The following is an 18,542-nucleotide window of genomic DNA, read 5'->3' on the forward strand; positions in this document are numbered from 1 at the left end:
CGTCATGCAAAAATGGGTCTTATGCCATATGGAGCCAGCATCTGCGCAGTCTGACCAGGAACGTCTCTGCACCATTGCGAAGACTGTTATTAATGGGAAACTTATAGTCTGAATAGCAAAATCCACGTGATGCTTCGCCATTAAATGCGGAATTAACCCATTTATACCTAGTGAACTCTCCCATCTTTCTAAAGTGGATCAATTTATTTACAAAACTAGGGATGTCTAGTATATTTATTTCTATATTTAGAATATTCTTACAGAAATTCCTTTAAGCAAACAGCGCAGACCCTGGGTCTACGCTGTTTGCCAAGGCCTTTTTTCAAGACGCTAGGCATAAATGGGTTAAAGTACTGTAGATGAAATATTACATGGATTTGAAAGAGTGTTTCGTGTCAAAAGATTGAATTTGAGTGGAAAATGCTTTTTGTTCAGGCTGTTTTTACAGCTTAAAAATATTATTAGTGTCATTATAATGTGACATTTGTTTTCAGGCTTAATATTTTCAATGGCATAGTATGCACTGTAATTTCAATAGTTTCTATTTTATTAATATCGCTGCACCCCAAGCACATAGACATTATTAAACGGCTATAACTGGTGTCAAAGATATGGATACTATCCGGGTTTAAATATTGTTAAACTCATACATTTTGTCCCTGCTTGAGAAACATAGGCATAATTCCTAAAATGAGAAAAACGCTTAAAGCATCGACATGGATTTCTTGTGTAAGAAAACCGAAGAAAGAGAACTCTCTTACAAGCACTAAAATTTCCCAAATTACCTCCCTTTTATCTTTTTGCTCAATATATAGTTATTTCTCAGTATTTTACAGTGCTTTTCTGATCTCTGTCCTGTTTTCTTTAAATGACATAAAAAACAACCACTCTTCATATGATACATAGCACGCGATATTTACCATAAGCACGATAAGCAAACACATTTTAAAATAATAAAGTATACACTATGTCGAAATTATCATGTTCCATCCTTAGCTGCTGAATTGGAGTCAGCAGCATGCATTACATCGCTTTTATCGATAAACAGTATACATTCATAGACATCAGAGACGAACATGTCCGGTAGAGTCTTATCTCATAGTAAGATTAGACAAGTGGTTAGCCGATCTCGTCGTTTTATCATCAAATAATTCGACAGTGCATTTAAGCTTGTATTTCTCAAGTCAAGAGATGAATGAATGAATGAATAATTGAAATGGATTGAATTAATGATCAATAGCACTCGCTCGCTCACTAAACTCTCGCTCACTCACTCACTCACTCACTCACTCACTCACTCACTCACTCACTCACTCACTCACTCACTAACTCACTCACTCACTCACTCACTCACTCACTCACTCACTCACTCACTCACTCACTCACTCACTCACTCACTCACTCACTCACTCACTCACTCACTCACTCACTCACTCACTCACTCACTCACTCACTCACTCATTGATTAAGACATCAATGGTTTATTAATTAAGTAAATCAATTGATAAGTAAATATTTATATAAATAATTACAACTACTTGTTCATAAATGAATATATTAAAAACTAGACTGCTCCTGCGTCTAATGTATTCACACATTTTCAGGATCCTCGGCGTCTTCCATCGGCTGTATGAATACTTCTGTGTCTGTTTTCTCGAAGACTGGTTCTTGTGGTTCTGGCGAGGCTGACGTGTTGTTAATGATGGTGTCACCAGTCTCCCCGGAAGTGAACTCATTGCTGTCGTCTGACGCGTTGAATGTCCCTGATCGCAAAGACTGTAGAACGCGCTATAAAAAAAATCATGAAATTATTTGACACAATCTTCATGCGAAATCAAAATTATCTCTCACTTCTTCTAGCATCTTCACAATCATGGAACTTACAACTGCAATCGCATCAATAGCAGCACATAAGTATGTCAATAGGTTTATGATTATTTGTTTCTTTGTCGGTTGGTTGGTTTGTTGTATGTTTCCCCTTTGTTTGAACAGTGAAACATTATTATTGTCTATTCTCGTAAATACTTAATCAAATATTTGGCTTACGAAACTTGTTATTTATGTAATGTATGTGCTAATCCTTTTCTCATAGAGCTAATATATGCATATTGTTGAAATACACTTTTCAAATATGTACCTGTTTGAGCGGTCCCTTCTGTGCGCACAGGGCATGCACGGCCCCTCCGAGCAGTCCTAGAGCGATGGGTGCGGTCGCGATGAACCAGCCGAGACGCTCCGCCCAGCGCTGTCCGTGCGCAACAACCGGATGTGGATACACGTAGAGCGCGAAGTAGTAGATCATCAACACCTGCATTTGAGAAGAGAAGGCGAGCGCGCGTGCTGTGAGTTGTTTATGATTTACATTTCATTCGCTCATCAATTCACATTGTAATATGAAGGGAATGTGTGCAGTTGCATGAAGTTGTTTGGGATACACATATCATACAGTTAGCAATCCACAATATATACTGGAACTTGCACATACTTTAAAGTGTTACTTTCTGAAATCAAAACAACATAAGCAACACAAAATAAATGACTGTCAATACGTTTTAAACGACTACATACATATATTGTCAATACTGTAACATTAGTAATACAAATAGTTAACCCATTTATGCCTAGTGGACTCTCTCAACCTTCTAAATTGGATCAATTTATTTCCATAATTAGGGATGTCTAGTATATTTATTTCTATATTTAGAATATTTCTCACAAAAATTCCTTTAAGCAAACAGCGTAGACCCTAAAGAGACGCCGCATAAAACGTCTCATAGGGTCTACGCTGTTTGCCAATGCCTTTTTCTAGACGCTTGGCATAAATGGTTTAAAGCACATTATCGAAGTCATTGCCAGAAACAAACGTAACAGCCAGCAAACTTACGTCCTAGATTTCGGATTTGAAATATTAAGGGCACGAACACCAGAACAAAACTGGGAAAACACGATGACAAGTTATCGAAACGTATGTTATGTCGTTCATAACATGGCTTCATATGAAGTTATTATGATTGATGAACGCCGCTGCGTCTGCGTAATTAATCATTTTAAAGTTAAAGACGTTTAACTGCAGCTAAATATGAAAGTCATTTATTTCCGAGCAATGACGAATTGCGGATAACTTGCATCAAAAACGCGTTTAATGGGTTTCCGATTCGGTACATGCCAGACTGTCTACGAAATCGTTGATAATTGCATGGCTTTATCCGCAATATAATACAAACTGAAGGTGTATTACGATATGATAGATGTATTAACTTAAGGCATGAACTATGTAAATCGTGTTCTATATGTTTATCAAAAATATATTTCAAGTCCAGATGTGCTTGCCGTTTTAAGTTTACATGAAAACAAAATCAAACAGTATTACGGAGTTTAAATAACAGCCAGTACCGACCTAAAGCGTTTCAGCGTTGCTTAGTAACACAACCTCAGCTTCTGGCATAAAACATGGAGGAATAAGAACTACGCGGAGATTGATCTTAAACATGGTTTAATAACATATTTCCATATAATTTAGTTGGCTGAACTGGGATTCAAACTGACGTACCTCATTTAATTTGTTTGATTAGTATCAATTATTCAGACGTCAGCTTTAAAATAGACTTTTATTGACGTGTATAATGTTTTAAAGTCAGTTTTGCAAGGGTGACACATTCTGGGTGATGAAACTATATTGATTGCTATGGAAATACAAGAGAATTTTAAACCGTGACCAAGTAAACTGCATCTTAGTTGTGATAACTGTATCGTAAAAAGTACTGGCAATGAAAAAAATAAGTCTTTTCCACGAAGGTTTAATTTACAATAGCAAGCACGATGAAAAAGCATTAAATAATGATATCTGCTCCGTGGAGGCTTTTTAATTATTTATAACCCATTAACTGCGCTGTGATGCGCCTATTATAAGATACGACCAGATGGACAAAGTCTCAGAACACTATACTAGCATAATAATATGAGCCATTTTTCTGGGAAAACTGGGCTTAGTATAATTATGTGTTTGAAGTTCCATCCAAGATTAGCCTGTGCAGTCCCAACAGGCTAATCAAATTTGACACGTTCCGCTTAAAGTTGTCGTACGCGAGAGACTTCATATAAACGAAAAATTCCATAAAATTGGAAAGTGTCATCGCTGATGAGCTTGTGTAGACTGCACAGGTTTATATTGGATGACCCTTTACGCACATGCATTAAGACCAGATTTCCCAGAACGAGGCTCAAAAAAGTTCACAGCTTCACTTACTGATGAAATAAGAGCGGCCAGTCCATACCACAGGCTCATGAACGTGCGCTCGATCGGAATATACAACACTTCCTGTTTAACTGCAAGAATAAAATACGAATATAGACAGACATGCAAATATCCTAGACATAAAAAGTGAAAATATCAACATGGCGATGGCTGGTAAAAACAAGACATTGAGGGTCGACCAAAGAGACGAAACACCAATTTCATTTTTGAATAGAACAAGGCCATTGAAGTTTTGTAAGCCAAAAAATAAGTTTTTTTACAGAATTTGACTTCGATAGGAATTGTACAGGTTCTTCATCAATCCCACTATAAAGGGAATGGTACATGTATATCAAATTCTCTTCATAGTCAAATAAAGCAAAGCAGTTATATTTGCATAACAAAACTTAAAAAATAATTAAATATAAATGACAACGAAGTGGAAGCTATCGATACTTAATGTATCCGACAATGAAGGGGAAGCTATAGATACATGCTATATCCGACAATGAAGGGGAATATATAGATACTTGCTATATCCGACTATGAATGGGGAAGCTATAGATACTTTCTGTATCCGACTATAAATGGGAAGCGATATATACTTGTTATAATCGTCTATGAATGGGAAGCTCTAGAGACTTGCTGTATCCGATTATGAAGGAGAAGCTATAAATACTTGCTATATCCAACTATGAATGGGAAGCTATAGAGACTTGCTGTATCCGATTATGAAGAAGAAGCTATAAATACTTGCTATATCCAACTATGAATGGGAAGCTATAGAGACTTGCTGTATCCGATTATGAAGGAGAAGCTATAAATACTTGCTATATCCGACTATGAATGGGAAGCGATAGATAATTGCCGTATCCGACTATGAATGGGAAGCGATAGATAATTGCTGTATCCGACTATGAATGGGAAGCTATTTATATTTGCTGTATCCGACTATGACTGGGAAGCGATAGATACTTGTTATAATCGTCTATGAATGGGAAGCTCTAGAGACTTGCTGTATCCGACTATGAAGGAGAAGCTTTAAATACTTGCTATATCCGACTATGAATGGGAAGCTATAGAGACTTGCTGTATCCGATTATGAAGGAGAAGCTATAAATACTAGCTATATCCGACTATGAATGGGAAGCGATAGATAATTGCTGTATCCGACTATGAATGGGAAGCTATTTATATTTTCTGTATCCGACTATGACTGGGAAGCGATAGATACTTGTTATAATCGTCTATAAATGGGAAACTATAGAGACTTGCTGTATCCGACTATGAAGGAGAAGCTATAAATACTTGCTATATCCGACTATGAATGGAAAGCTATAGAGACTTGCTGTATCCAACTATAAAGGGGAAGCTATAGATACTTGCTATATCCGACTATGAATGTGAAGCGATAGATACTTGCTATATCCGATTATGAATGGGAAGCTATAGATACTTGCTATAACCGTCTATGAAGGGGAAGCTATAGATACTTGCTGTATCCGACTATGAATGAGAAGCTATAAATACTTGCTGTATCCGACTATGAATGGGAAGCTATAGAGACTTACTATAACCGTCTATGAAGGGGAAGCTAGCTATACTTGCTGTATCCGACTATGAATGAGAAGCTATAAATACTTGCTGTATCCGATAATGATTGGGAAGCTATAGAGACTTGCTGCATCTACCATGAAGGGGAAGCTATAGATACTTGCTATATCCGACTATGAATGGGAAGCGATAGATACTTGCTGTATCCGACTATGAATGGGAAGCTATAGATACTTGCTGTATCCGACTATGAATGAGAAGCTATAAATACTTGCTGTATCCGACTACGAATGAGAAGCTATAAATACTTGCTATATCCGACTATGAATGGCAAGCTATAGATACTTGATATATCCGACTATGAAGGGGAAGCTACAGTTACTTACTTTATTTGACTATGAAGGGGAAGCTACATATACTTACTGTATCCGATTATGAAATGGAAACTATAGATACTAACTGTAGCCGACTATGAAGAGAATTCTATATATACTGACTGACGCGACTATGAAGGGGAAGATGCATATCCTTACTGTATCCGATTATGAAGTGGAAGCTATAGATACTTACGGTATCCGACTATGAAGAGGAATCTATATATATTGACTGACCCGACTATAAAGGGGAAGCTGCATATACTTACTGTATCCGACTATGAAGTGGAAGCTATAGATACTTACTGTATCCGACTGTAACGTGGAAGCTATATATACCCACTGTATCCGACTTTGAAGGGGAAGCTACAGATAGTTACTTTATCCGACTATGAAGAGGAAGCTGTAGATACTTACTTTATTTGACTATGAAGGGGAAGCTACATATACTTACTTTATCCGACTATGAAGAGGAAGCTACATATACCTACTTTATTTGACTATGAAGGGGAAGCTTTATATACTTACTTTATTTGACTATGAAGAGGAAGGTACAGATACTTACTTTATTTGACTATGAAGAGGAAGCTATAGATACTTACTTCATTTGACTATGAAGAGGAAGCTACAGATACTTACTTTATCCGACTATGAAGAGGAAGCTACAGATACTTACTTTATTTGACTATGAAGGGGAAGCTACAGATACTTACTTTATTTGACTATGAATAGGAAGCTACATATACTAACTTATCCGACCCTAAAGAGGAAGTTATAGATACTTACTTTATTTGACTATGAAGGGGAAGCTATAGATGCTTACTTTATTTGACTATGAAGAGGAAGCTATATATACTTACTTTATCCGACACTGAATGGGAAGCTACTGATACTGTATCCGACAATGAAGAGGAAGCTATAGATACTCACTGTATCCGACTATGAAGGGGAAGCTACAGATACTTAATTTATCTAGCTATGAAGAGGAAGCTATATATACTTACTGTATCTGACTATGAAGGGGATGGTAGAGATACTCACTGTATCCGGCTATGGAGGGGAAGCTAAATATACTTACTGTATCTTACTATGAAGGGGAAGTTACAGATATTTACTGTATCCGACTATGAAGGGGAAGCTATATATACTTACTGTATCCGACTTTGAAGGGGGGGCTTTATATACTTACTTTATCCGAATTCGAAGGGGGTGCTATAGGTACTGCATCAGAATATGAAGGGGAAGCTATAATTACTTACTGTATCCGACTATGAAGGGGATGCTATATATACTTACTGTATCCGACTATTAAAGGGGAAGCTATAGATACTTACTGTATCCGACTACGAAGGGGAAGCTATAGATACTTATTGTTGACTGATCCGACTATGAAGGGTAAGCTTTATATACTTAATGTATCCGACTATGAAGGGGAAACTATATAAACTGACTGATAGACACTGTATCCGACTCTGAAAGGGAAGCTTTAGGTACTTACTGTATCCGACTATGAAGGAAAAGCTATAGGTACTTACTGTATCGGATTATGAAGGGGAAGCTATAGATACTTACTGTATCCGACTATGAAGGGGAAGCTATAGATACTTACTGTATCCGACTATGAAGGGGATGGTAGAGATAATGATCAGAGTGAAGACGAGTCTGTCCATGTAACTGTTCACTATGGCGTACAGATGGATACCGCCCTGCGAACATATTCAATACATTGATTCAGTTTATACTTACCTCGGTATACATAGAAATACTGAAACTGTAGAGACATTATCAGGAAAAAAATTCTTAACAACATTCGATAGTCTTGTATTAGTTCCAAGTGGCCTATTGCACTTACAAAACAGAACAATTAATACACACCGACATTAAACGTACAGCATGATTAATCTGGGGTCAGCGCATTTAAACAGTGCAGACAAAGTGTTGGGATTTAAAACCGGTTGAATTACACGTGGAACCGCATGCTAAGCCCAGAATACCGGTACGTCACTAACACGCACACGTAAATGGGGCTTGCTCTGTCAAAAAGGGGGTTTAATGCATGTGCGTAAAGTGTCGTCCCAGATAAGCCTGTTCAGTCCGCATAGGCTAATCAGGGACGACACTTTCTGCTTGTATAGTATTTTTCGTTAACAGAAAGTCTCTTTTTAGCAAAAATCCAGTTTAGGCGGAAAGTGTCGTCCCTAATTAGCCGGTGCGGAATGCACATGCTAATCTGGGTCGACATATTACGCACATGCTTTAAACCCCCTGTTAACAGATCACATGTAAATAAGCAGTTAACCCGTTAATTGTTGTTCAAATTAAAATGTTTATTATTATTCTCTCGAAAAATAAGTAGTTGTGTTAGGCTTTCAAGTACACGGTTTCACATGATACTTTTAGAGACATGTAAACCTTATATTAAGAATTAATTACAATTATGCACATACAGTGTTTACCGGTTTTGACCATTGACGTATTCACAAGCAGCTTAATTCAACACGCATAGCGCATTATGTTTTTATATAATTTATACTTTTTCGTACATAACTTAAAGGGGCCTTTTCACAGATTTTGGCATGTTTTGAAGTTTGTCATTAAATGCTTTATATTGATAAATGTTAACATTGGATACAAAAAGCGCCAGTAAAAAAACAAGAATAAAATTTAAAAAAAGAAAAAAAGGTAACCCTCAGCATAGCTCGAGCCACTGAACCCTGAAGTCCTGGAGTAACAAGTCTACCATTTAGACCACTCGGCCATTCTTCCGAATGAAATGCCAGATGTATTTTATACTTTATATAAGCAATCCTCGTAGTTTCACAAAATATAACGACAACAACAGAACTCGCCAAATTATTAATTCGTTTCGCGTTGCAACGCTTTAAAAATTTCGGGTTTTTTAAATCGTCAAAAGATGCATATAATGGCTATATTTGAGCATGGTGAATGTTCAGTATGACTGTTTCCTCACAAATATCATAACTAAAACGAAAATTTGCGAATCTGAAACCACTTTTTTTCAATTTTGTCAATTTACCCAAACGTGAAAAGGCCCCTTTAAATTGGCGTTTGATCATTCTATACATAGACGGTGACGTCAATACGTTATGGTCAGTAAGACCGGTGTGTACATAATGGCGTTTGATATCTTGTATGAAGAAATCAGCATAAGATGTTCTTCAACGACAGCCAATGCTCTTTTCAACGACAATGCATGCACTCGACGCAATAAGTTTACGCCTGAATGTAGCAACCAGTTGAGGAAATCCATTTACCTTAAAACTAAATTACGAAATATACTCAACATTCGCATTAGCGACCGCTATGGTTAACACTCAATGATAACGTCATCATGCAGCGTTTCGCGGTTCAATTACTTTATTGTGTTAAATGCACACATAATAATTCTCTTGGGGATCGTTAACAAACGCCAGCAAATTGTGTTTCCATAACAACCATTTATTCACATAGCAATTATGTATCATCCTTGTATCTAGATAAATAACTATTAAAAATGTTGTTGCAACAATTATTGATTCCTCGCGGGCGGAGATAGATGGATCTAGCATTAAATGTGAAACCTTTTAAATCAACAGCGATTAGAATGTCATACACAGGGGCGGATCCAGGATTTCTGGTTAGTGGGGGCGGGATATTGAAAGATTTGCTGGGGGTCCAGAACGCGAAGCCCATCCCCCCCCCGTAATCTCCTCGATTTTAGTGATTTTGAAGGCTCTGACAACCACTTCTAGAGCATGTTACGTCTTATATACTTTCATCAAATTACCTTCTTATAATGCCCAAAAAGTGCATAGTTTATCGTTTAGGGGGTCCAGAGGGGCGAAGCCCCTCCCGGAAGCTCCACGATTTTAGTGATTTTGAAGGCTTTGACAAGTTTAAATAGGTGATTTAGATCTAGTTAAGTGTGAAACATCCAATGAATTGACTTTACATTGGCGATTTTAGGGGGGGGGGGGGGCGTACGCCGCGTCCGCCCCCTCCCTGGATCCGCCTATGATACATCCGATGTAGTCATTTTGCCAGATGCGCGTATGCCGTTAAACAGCTTTTGTTATTGCAACTTAGGTAACTTTATTTCACACGTGTCACTAATATTATAGTATATACATTAATATATGTAGCAAGTTATCAAAGTCGAAAACTAAAAGCATGTCATATACAATTCATGGTTTGGTAATTATTCTACGATGGATGAGCCGGTATTCTGTGTTAGAAATGATGTTAGCAAAATGATACTGTACATTTGTATGTTGATACATACTCGATAGAAGATCTTTTTGTAATTGAGTCGCGGTCCAGGAAAACAGGGCTTAACTCATATGCGTAGTTTAAGGCTAATCTGGGACGACACTCTCCGCCTTAACTAGATTTTCGTTTAGAAGAGACTTCATTTAAACGAAAAAATCAATAAAATGAGAAAGTGTCGTCCCTGATAGGCCTGCGCGGACTGCGCCGTCTAGTCTAGGAAGACTTTTCTCCAAAGGATTAAGTCCGGCGTTTCAATACGATGCTGGTTTAATGTCTTTCAATATAATGACTGTAGATACAAATTATTAGTATAAGATTAACAGTATGTGCATATAATAGAAAGAAATTCAAATATGAAAAATTATAGGGAAATTATAATGAGTCGTGTTCTGAGAAAACTGGGCATAATGCATGTGCGTAAAGTGTCGTTCCAGATTAGCCTGTGCAGTACACACAGGCTAATAAGGGACGACACTTTCCGCTTTTATGACATTTTTCGTTTAAATGAAGTCTCTTCTTAGCAAACATCCGATTCAGGCGGAACGTGTCGTCCCTGATTAGCCTGTGCGGACTGCACAGGCTTATCTGGAACGACACTATACGCACATGCCTTATGCCCAGTTTTCTCAGAGCACGACCCATATGTTTTCTGTTTAAATATTTTGGTTTTCAATATTCATTGCGTAACCAAAGCGTTGGTGATGATAAATTATAATTGTGTCTATGGTTAAGATTTAGTGACCACATTGGTATTTATAATTGAATGAATGAATGAATTAAATATTTTTTCAAGAGCTAAGAGTGATGTAAAGTTGTATGATTTTAAATCGCAAATTACTTAAAATGTGAAAATAGGATTTTGGTTAAGACCATATGACCACATGTGAATGTTTAAGGAGGATTAAACTAATATCAGTATTGTCTTCAATTATACTAAGGCTGTCAAACTTCTACATTTATTTATGCTGTATACCGATACAATTCTATGTAGATGTTCTTTGATAAATGACACTACTCTCGCTGCAATATTTTCGAATACAGTATTTGTTTGGTGTATTTTCTCCTAATTCGTGCCCATGTTTTGCTACCGATCAATACGTGGTAGTAATATACTGTGCAATCGGCAGTTGCAGGGTGGTACAATACATTTGGCATGTCTTACATGTTTAACGCGCTCTTCAGCTTTAGTACTATTTTATGAACAGGGACGACACGACATCGGAATAACACGCACGCAGTTTATTGACCCATTTATGCCCAGTGGACTCTCCCATCCTTCTAAATTGGATAAATTTATTTCCAAAATTAGGAATTCCTATTATATATTTTCTATATTTAGAAAATGCCTTACATAATTTTTTTTAGCAAACAGCGAAGACCCTGATGAGACGACGCATCATGCGGCGTCTCATCTGGGTCTACGCTGTTTGCCAATGCCCTTTTTCTTGACGCTAGACATAAACGGGTTAATGGTATATCTGGTTTACCTGCCTAAACAACGAATGTTACCTGCATTGAGTACGGGACGCATAAGAGGAAAGAGACGCCACACGCCGCCGCTACCAGCAGCTCCCGTCGACGGAAGTAGGACATAAGGAATTTGGGCGTCGACGGCAACAGGTTCTCCCAGATGGCCAGCAAGTGAAGCGCCTGAGAATACGGATTATCATTGAGACACATTTTCAATATAATTATTCACATGCATTTTGAATATATGACGCGATGTGTGTGTGTCGTTTAATTTACCATTGGATTTGTATCAAGCGTACTGTTAGAAAGTCCATGTTTTAATATGCTAGGTTTGCAGCATGATCCAACATCATGTTAAAATTCGGCTACCCGATGCTTTCATAAGATACTTCTTTTAAAGGGAGTGCTTAACAGATTGGTAAAGTTGTTCAGTGTCTTATATTGACACATAAAACATCCGGAGCTAAACAGCTCAAGTATAATACAAAAATAATGTGATACAATGATTGCAAACATGAGAATAAAAAAAGACAACTTATAAATGAACAAATATTTAGAATATGTGTTAAGATACACCCGTAGTGTTATTTCAAACACACTTGTTTGGCACGTATGACAACGCGTTGTCTTCATGTTTGTTTGGTGTTTTCCGCCATTTTCAACAGTTTTTGAGTTATATGATGGCGCATAGTTTACCAACTCACTATTAATGTCAGTTCACAAATACATCAGCGATACGGGGAAACTTTCTGTAAAAGGATTTCATCGGATTTTTAGTCCAGCTTTTTAACAAATGAGCAAGACGGGAAGTATTCATTTATAATAGGTATAATTTGGGGAACATTTATATAAAATGCATATCGTCAATATTAGCAAATTTTTCATAACCATTGTGTAACACGATGGTCTGCTAACTTTGAGAAGACGACACCAATATCTACCTGATGGTGAAGACCGAACAAGAAGATGCAGACGAAGAGGCAGAAGCCAATGAAGGGAGATAACTCCATCCGCTCCATCGTGGTAGGTATGGCAACAAACAAGAAGGGCAAACCTGTCGAGAAGAGATAAAAACTTAATATGACCGATAAATAGTTCATGCTACTTCATTGGCTAAGTTGAAGATAAAAATGTTTATATATGTTCCTCTATTTATGACTTACTAGACAATTAAGACACGTCACTGCTGATATATTGTTTTATCGAATGTACTGAAGTCTTCAGTAAAATATGTTTGTCGTTTCTGAAATGTTTTAATAAGATGTTAAATATGTGTATCCATGACAAAGCATTTCAGCTTAAGCACAACGTTTCAAAAAGGTTCCACCTGGTTTGATGCCCTTGGCCGCAGCGATGAACCCGCCGCTGTCCCGGGGGTCAATGTAAGGGGCCAGGGCGAAGAGGGCCATCTGGGGGAGCAGGCTGTACACCAGTAACAGAAGGATCCATGATCTGATAATGATAAAAACGGTCAATACTGGACAACCATTGAGGGCAAGATGTCATACATGTAAAATTTTCAAAAGTCCATAAAGGTATTCAAAGACAAAACAGATTTACTATAAATTGCACACGCGAATTAGGATGCGTATGAAAGGTCAATTAACTATTTCTGAATCGATGCGTATTGAAATGCAGCATCTACTGTCGAGTATTAGTTTTTGGTTAAATGTTAGGTATTACATATTCGTTTCAATTAAACCAACAAATAACTGGTACAACAAAACAACAACAACAACAGCAGAGAACAAAGATCACACATCTAGCGTGCTTCACTATTTTACACTGTACATACGCGTTGATGACGTATTTCCGGTTGAAGACCAGTGTTCCCAGGGTTGGCAGCAGGCCGGACCAGAGACCCAGGCTGTTGATGTGCAGGTTAAGAGCATCGATCCACGGCTGAAACCCATCATGTACAACAATAGGTACATATACATTACGTTAATGAAGTTCTAACCTAAAAAAATACAACATAATCGTCATTGATATATTTAAGAATATGCTATTTATTTCGCTGACTGGACTATGATATATATATATATATATATATATATATATATATATATATATATATATATATATATATATATATATATATATATATATATATATATTTTTTATTGTTGGTGCCAACAGGAAACGCCCATCTATGATTAAACACCGTTTTCTTGATGAAAATCAACCAAGTATGCCCCAAAACAGATAAAAGTTTCACAAATATGACCCCAAAATCAAAATGTCACTTATGACGGAAGGCGATTTTTGGTCGATTTTTCACAATTTGACAAGAACTATTTTTATTTTTCATTTTTTTATTTTTTGTTATTTGCATTTTTGTTTAAAGTACTTGTAAGGCATTACTATCGGGTGTACTAACTCAAGCCGTTAGTAGCCGCACTAATAGAAAAAAACGCTGGAGTTATGTTCGGTTGCTAGTTGGAATATACAAAAAAAACATACATTGTTAAACATAAAACAGGGATTTTTGGTCGAATACAGCAACTTATGTTTGTTTTCGCCGATTATATTTGTTGTAAGCAAGCAAAACACCAATGTCGTTGCCCTAGAAATGTTAAGCAAATCACTGACTTGCACCCTTAGCCATCGGCGTTGACACGTGGAATTCATTTATCGTTCGTGGGAGACAGCAATTTTTCACAAATAATGGGTGCAAATAAACCAGGAATCTTCTCTTTCGATACTAACTCGCATGCAAATGGACATACTGTATCCGTAAAACGGACCAGATATGCATCGATCATTCGAACATTCTCCCACGAATCTAGCATTTTCAGAATAAACATTCACAAAGGTGCGTATTGTTAGATAATCATGGATGTGTTATCCAATTATATAGACGACGTATTACTTATCACAATCATTCATCTCTTAATATGGAGTGCTCCAAAATCTTAATAATGTGTAATCAATGAACATTTAAATTGTTACTGATTGAAAATATCTTCTTAACCCGCTTGGATCAGCGGGCGAAATTTTCAGACAACCCGTGTAAAGCACTCTCAGACAATTAAAAAGACCAGTTTTTAAAAAGTCATTTGATTTTACATAGAGAGAGGAGTCATAGACTAATAGAACCATTCTGAAAAACAAAACTTTGGCGAAAGCCCTTTAAATGGACAGCTAATCGACCAAAATACAATTAAATGTAATACATCGACTTGAAGATCTTAAATTGTTAACGATTTGTAATGGTATAATGTTCTGGTATACTCGATATCCAGTGATTGTGTGCATATGCTAGATTAAAGCTCAGCGCTATCAGACACATGAACAAATATTTAGCAACACAAACATGATTTTTTTCTTCTTTTTTGATCACTGGTGACCTTCGAATATCGAGTCTCTTTTTTCGGTTGAGTGGATTTTTTTTTACAACACTTATTATGACAGAGTATGGAAGAAACCGTTTTTCCCCGCTTTTTAAGGGTAAACACGCCGCTAGACTTGTTATTGGCAAATATCTTTACCTAATTATTGTGACATTATTCTAAAATATTTGTAGTGCATTACAAACAGCTTTGCTTTTTTTCTAGTAATGTTCATTTGACGAATAAATCATCCAATGGTACACAAATGTGTACCAACAAGGTGTGTTTGTGAAACACTATGTTCCCCCATACATACGAACTTTGACATTGAAGGATGACCTTGACCTTTAACCACTCAACATGTGCAGCTCCGTGAGATACACGTGTATGCCAAATATCCAGTTGTTATCTTCAGTATTGCAAAAGTTATGACCAATGTTAAAGTTTGACGCAAACAAACAAACCAACAAACAGACAGGGCAAAAACAATATGTCCCCTAGGGAAAATGAAAAGTACCAAAAAATTTTAAAACTAAATCGTCGAAGTAAACAATGTGCTTTTAATAATTTCTCAACACGGTAACTTTTGATGAAGAATACAAATAAAGTGTTTGTGTATTTTTCTACATTAACAAACGCGGATTGGAAGTGTTTTATGCGCTCGTTGAATATTTTAACATAAACAATAATTAGCTAAAAATACGACTTGTTTACGTCTTTCAATTGTACCTTGACATTACGTGATCATTTACTATGAGATAGATGATAGCGGTAACTTAGTAAAGATAATCTGATATCGCCAAAATGTGCTTTCTCAAGTTCTTACTCATGAACTGTAATCAATACCTTCAGAAAATGGTCTGATCTTTTTATGCATGCATTACAGTCATAAAAATTCTGTCTCTAACGTAGATCTCGAAAACAAATAAATATTATTTTGTCTTAGAGCTAACCCCATATAACATTGTTAGACGATGTCGTTCATGGTTTTGTTTTATGTCTCCATTAGGTCCAATATTATACACTTTTGATAACAGCGGAATTATCCCAGGGCATAACATACACATTACTGTCATTAACACGATTTGATAAGGAATGTCTTATGTGTGCCTTTTTTTTTATTTCTTATCTCAGTTTATTGTGTGTAGATAAGGAACAAGCAAACGACTGTTGATATAAGTTTACCGATAAACATAAACCGCTATCGTTTGTTGTTTATAATCATCGATGGAAAGTCCTGCTTTTATTCCACTCTTTATTTATGTATTTAAGTATGTCTTGTATAAGCCACTGTCGGACCGTATTTGGTACAAAAACGAATATGGTTCATTTGTACCATATTCGGCCGAATATGGTACAAATGTACCATACTCGGACCGAAGATGGTACAATTTTCGACCGAATATGGTACAAACATTGTACCATATTCGGTTGGAATAAGTTTTTCTATGCTCGCCAAAACGTATTTGGTACATACCAAAAAAACTCATAAAAATGAAAATGGCCTACGTATATGGTACATAAATTATGTATTTCTTAATAAATGAAATAGTCTGCCGATGTGTAAACTTTTTTTCAAACTCAAATACATTGTATTAACCTAATATTGGAAGTGACAAAAGTATCATCATCATCATCATCATCATCATCATCATCATCATCATCATCATCATCATCATCATCATCATCATCATCATCATCATCATCGTCGTCGTCGTCGTCGTCGTCGTCGTCGTAACTAGCAGTAACAGAAACAGCTAACCTAACCACACTTTACATGGATTTTGCTGGTTGTGTAACTGTTTCGCCGGCTAGCTCAGTCGGTTGCGCGTCAGATTGGCACGCAGGCGGCCTGGGTTCGATTCCCGGGCGGGCCAGATACTTTCGTGGAGATCATTAATAGCAATTTTCAAATTTTTAAAACTTTTTTTTTCGAAAGTGTATTTTCACCAAAATCCGATTTAAGAGATTTTGAGCTCTTTTAAATGAATATATCTCTCCAAAAATAAGGATGTTTGACTGGCTGCTTTAGACAGGTGTGACTGTATTCCTAAACATTACTTTGTAAAGTTGATTTGTCGTTCCGACGTCATATTGCTGAGAAGCCGACAAAGCTTTGAAGTTTCCGATTTTTTCTTTGATAACGTGCCGCTTTAAAAAGGCGGGAATTTTGCACACGAGTCTTACTCAGAAGTCAGTAACCATATTTGACTTGGCGGTCGGCAAGAAAAGTTGTGATTTTCGACTAGAAAGAATTGAAATCCAAACTTTCTTCAAACTTCAAAAGAATTCTTGACAGTAAGTACTGTACATAATTTTAATTTTCAGTTGTCTTAATATGCATTGATGTTTTAACATGCATTGATTTTTATGTTTTATGCCCCCCCCCCCCCCCCCCTCAGAGTGCATTTGCAGTTGTCCGTACGTCTATCCAATTGTCCGTGGCATTCCTTCCGGGTGCGTAACTCCTAAACTGCTAAAATATTTAAGCTACAGTCATTTTTTCGAAAGTGTATTTTCCACCAAAATCAGATCGAGCTCCTGTAATCTGTAGATTTGAACATTTTAAATTTTATGGAGTTTATAGGTCTTTGACCTTCGAACCCTGCCTAGTCGTGACTTCTGGTGAGCGACCTAGGCCCCCAGGGCCCCTTCTTTATATCCCTTCCATCCACGTAGCATTGGTTTCTACAGACCGTTTGTCCGTTGACCGCCATAAGTTTGCCCGCTATTTTTCCCCTGAATTTGAATTCGGTTGGATTTCAATGAAACTTTACATGAAGTACTTGCTACTTTCATTGCGCATATTGCCCGGAAGTTCGGATTGTAAATTTTAGCGGAGCTATCAGACGAGTGATTTTAGCTCAGCTCATGTCGTGAGACATTCGTTTTCGACACGCGGTGTTCAATACAAGCTCTATTAACTAATGAAGTATAAATGTATAATAACTTATTATATTATTTCAGATGAAGGAAGCAATTAGGAGAAAAAGGAAGCAATTAGGGTGCTTGCCCAGGTCGAAGTACGACATTATTGTCAGATGTTTAAACGGATCGTTCGATGTCCCTGTGAAGAAACGGACACCTAAAGAGAATAATTGTTTGGCCATGATTAGAAAACGTAAGGACTTCGAGCATGGTGACCGGGGTTCTTTATTGTGTGGCGGAAAGCAAGTCCTTGTGAAAGAAGATCTTCCTAGATTTGTTGAGAAGATGTTCATGGAAAACAAAGGATGTGGAGCAAGGGTTATTTACAACAAACTGAAAGTAAATTACACGGGGTTCTCGGAACAAGCTATCCTTGAAATA

At 37.0% G+C, this 18,542-nt stretch overlaps 1 protein-coding gene across 1 annotated transcript in view; it reads right to left on the reverse strand.

Moving 5' to 3' along the window:
• Positions 1–896: 896 nt before the first annotated feature.
• The window catches only part of LOC127856992 (sodium- and chloride-dependent taurine transporter-like), a 43,778-nt gene continuing 26,132 nt past the window's right edge, over positions 897–18,542 (reverse strand). Inside the window, exons 7-14 of the mRNA XM_052393229.1 lie at positions 13,697–13,803; positions 13,229–13,353; positions 12,843–12,955; positions 11,941–12,081; positions 7,772–7,868; positions 4,247–4,326; positions 2,138–2,308; positions 897–1,788 (exon numbers count right to left, since the gene is read on the reverse strand). Coding sequence (XP_052249189.1) covers positions 1,591–1,788; positions 2,138–2,308; positions 4,247–4,326; positions 7,772–7,868; positions 11,941–12,081; positions 12,843–12,955; positions 13,229–13,353; positions 13,697–13,803 — 1,032 coding nt within the window. The 3' untranslated portion in view covers positions 897–1,590. The remainder of the gene's footprint in view (positions 1,789–2,137; positions 2,309–4,246; positions 4,327–7,771; positions 7,869–11,940; positions 12,082–12,842; positions 12,956–13,228; positions 13,354–13,696; positions 13,804–18,542) is intronic.

This window comes from Dreissena polymorpha, chromosome 14 (assembly GCF_020536995.1).
Source record: "Dreissena polymorpha isolate Duluth1 chromosome 14, UMN_Dpol_1.0, whole genome shotgun sequence".
Classification (NCBI taxonomy): Eukaryota; Metazoa; Mollusca; class Bivalvia; order Myida; family Dreissenidae; genus Dreissena; species Dreissena polymorpha.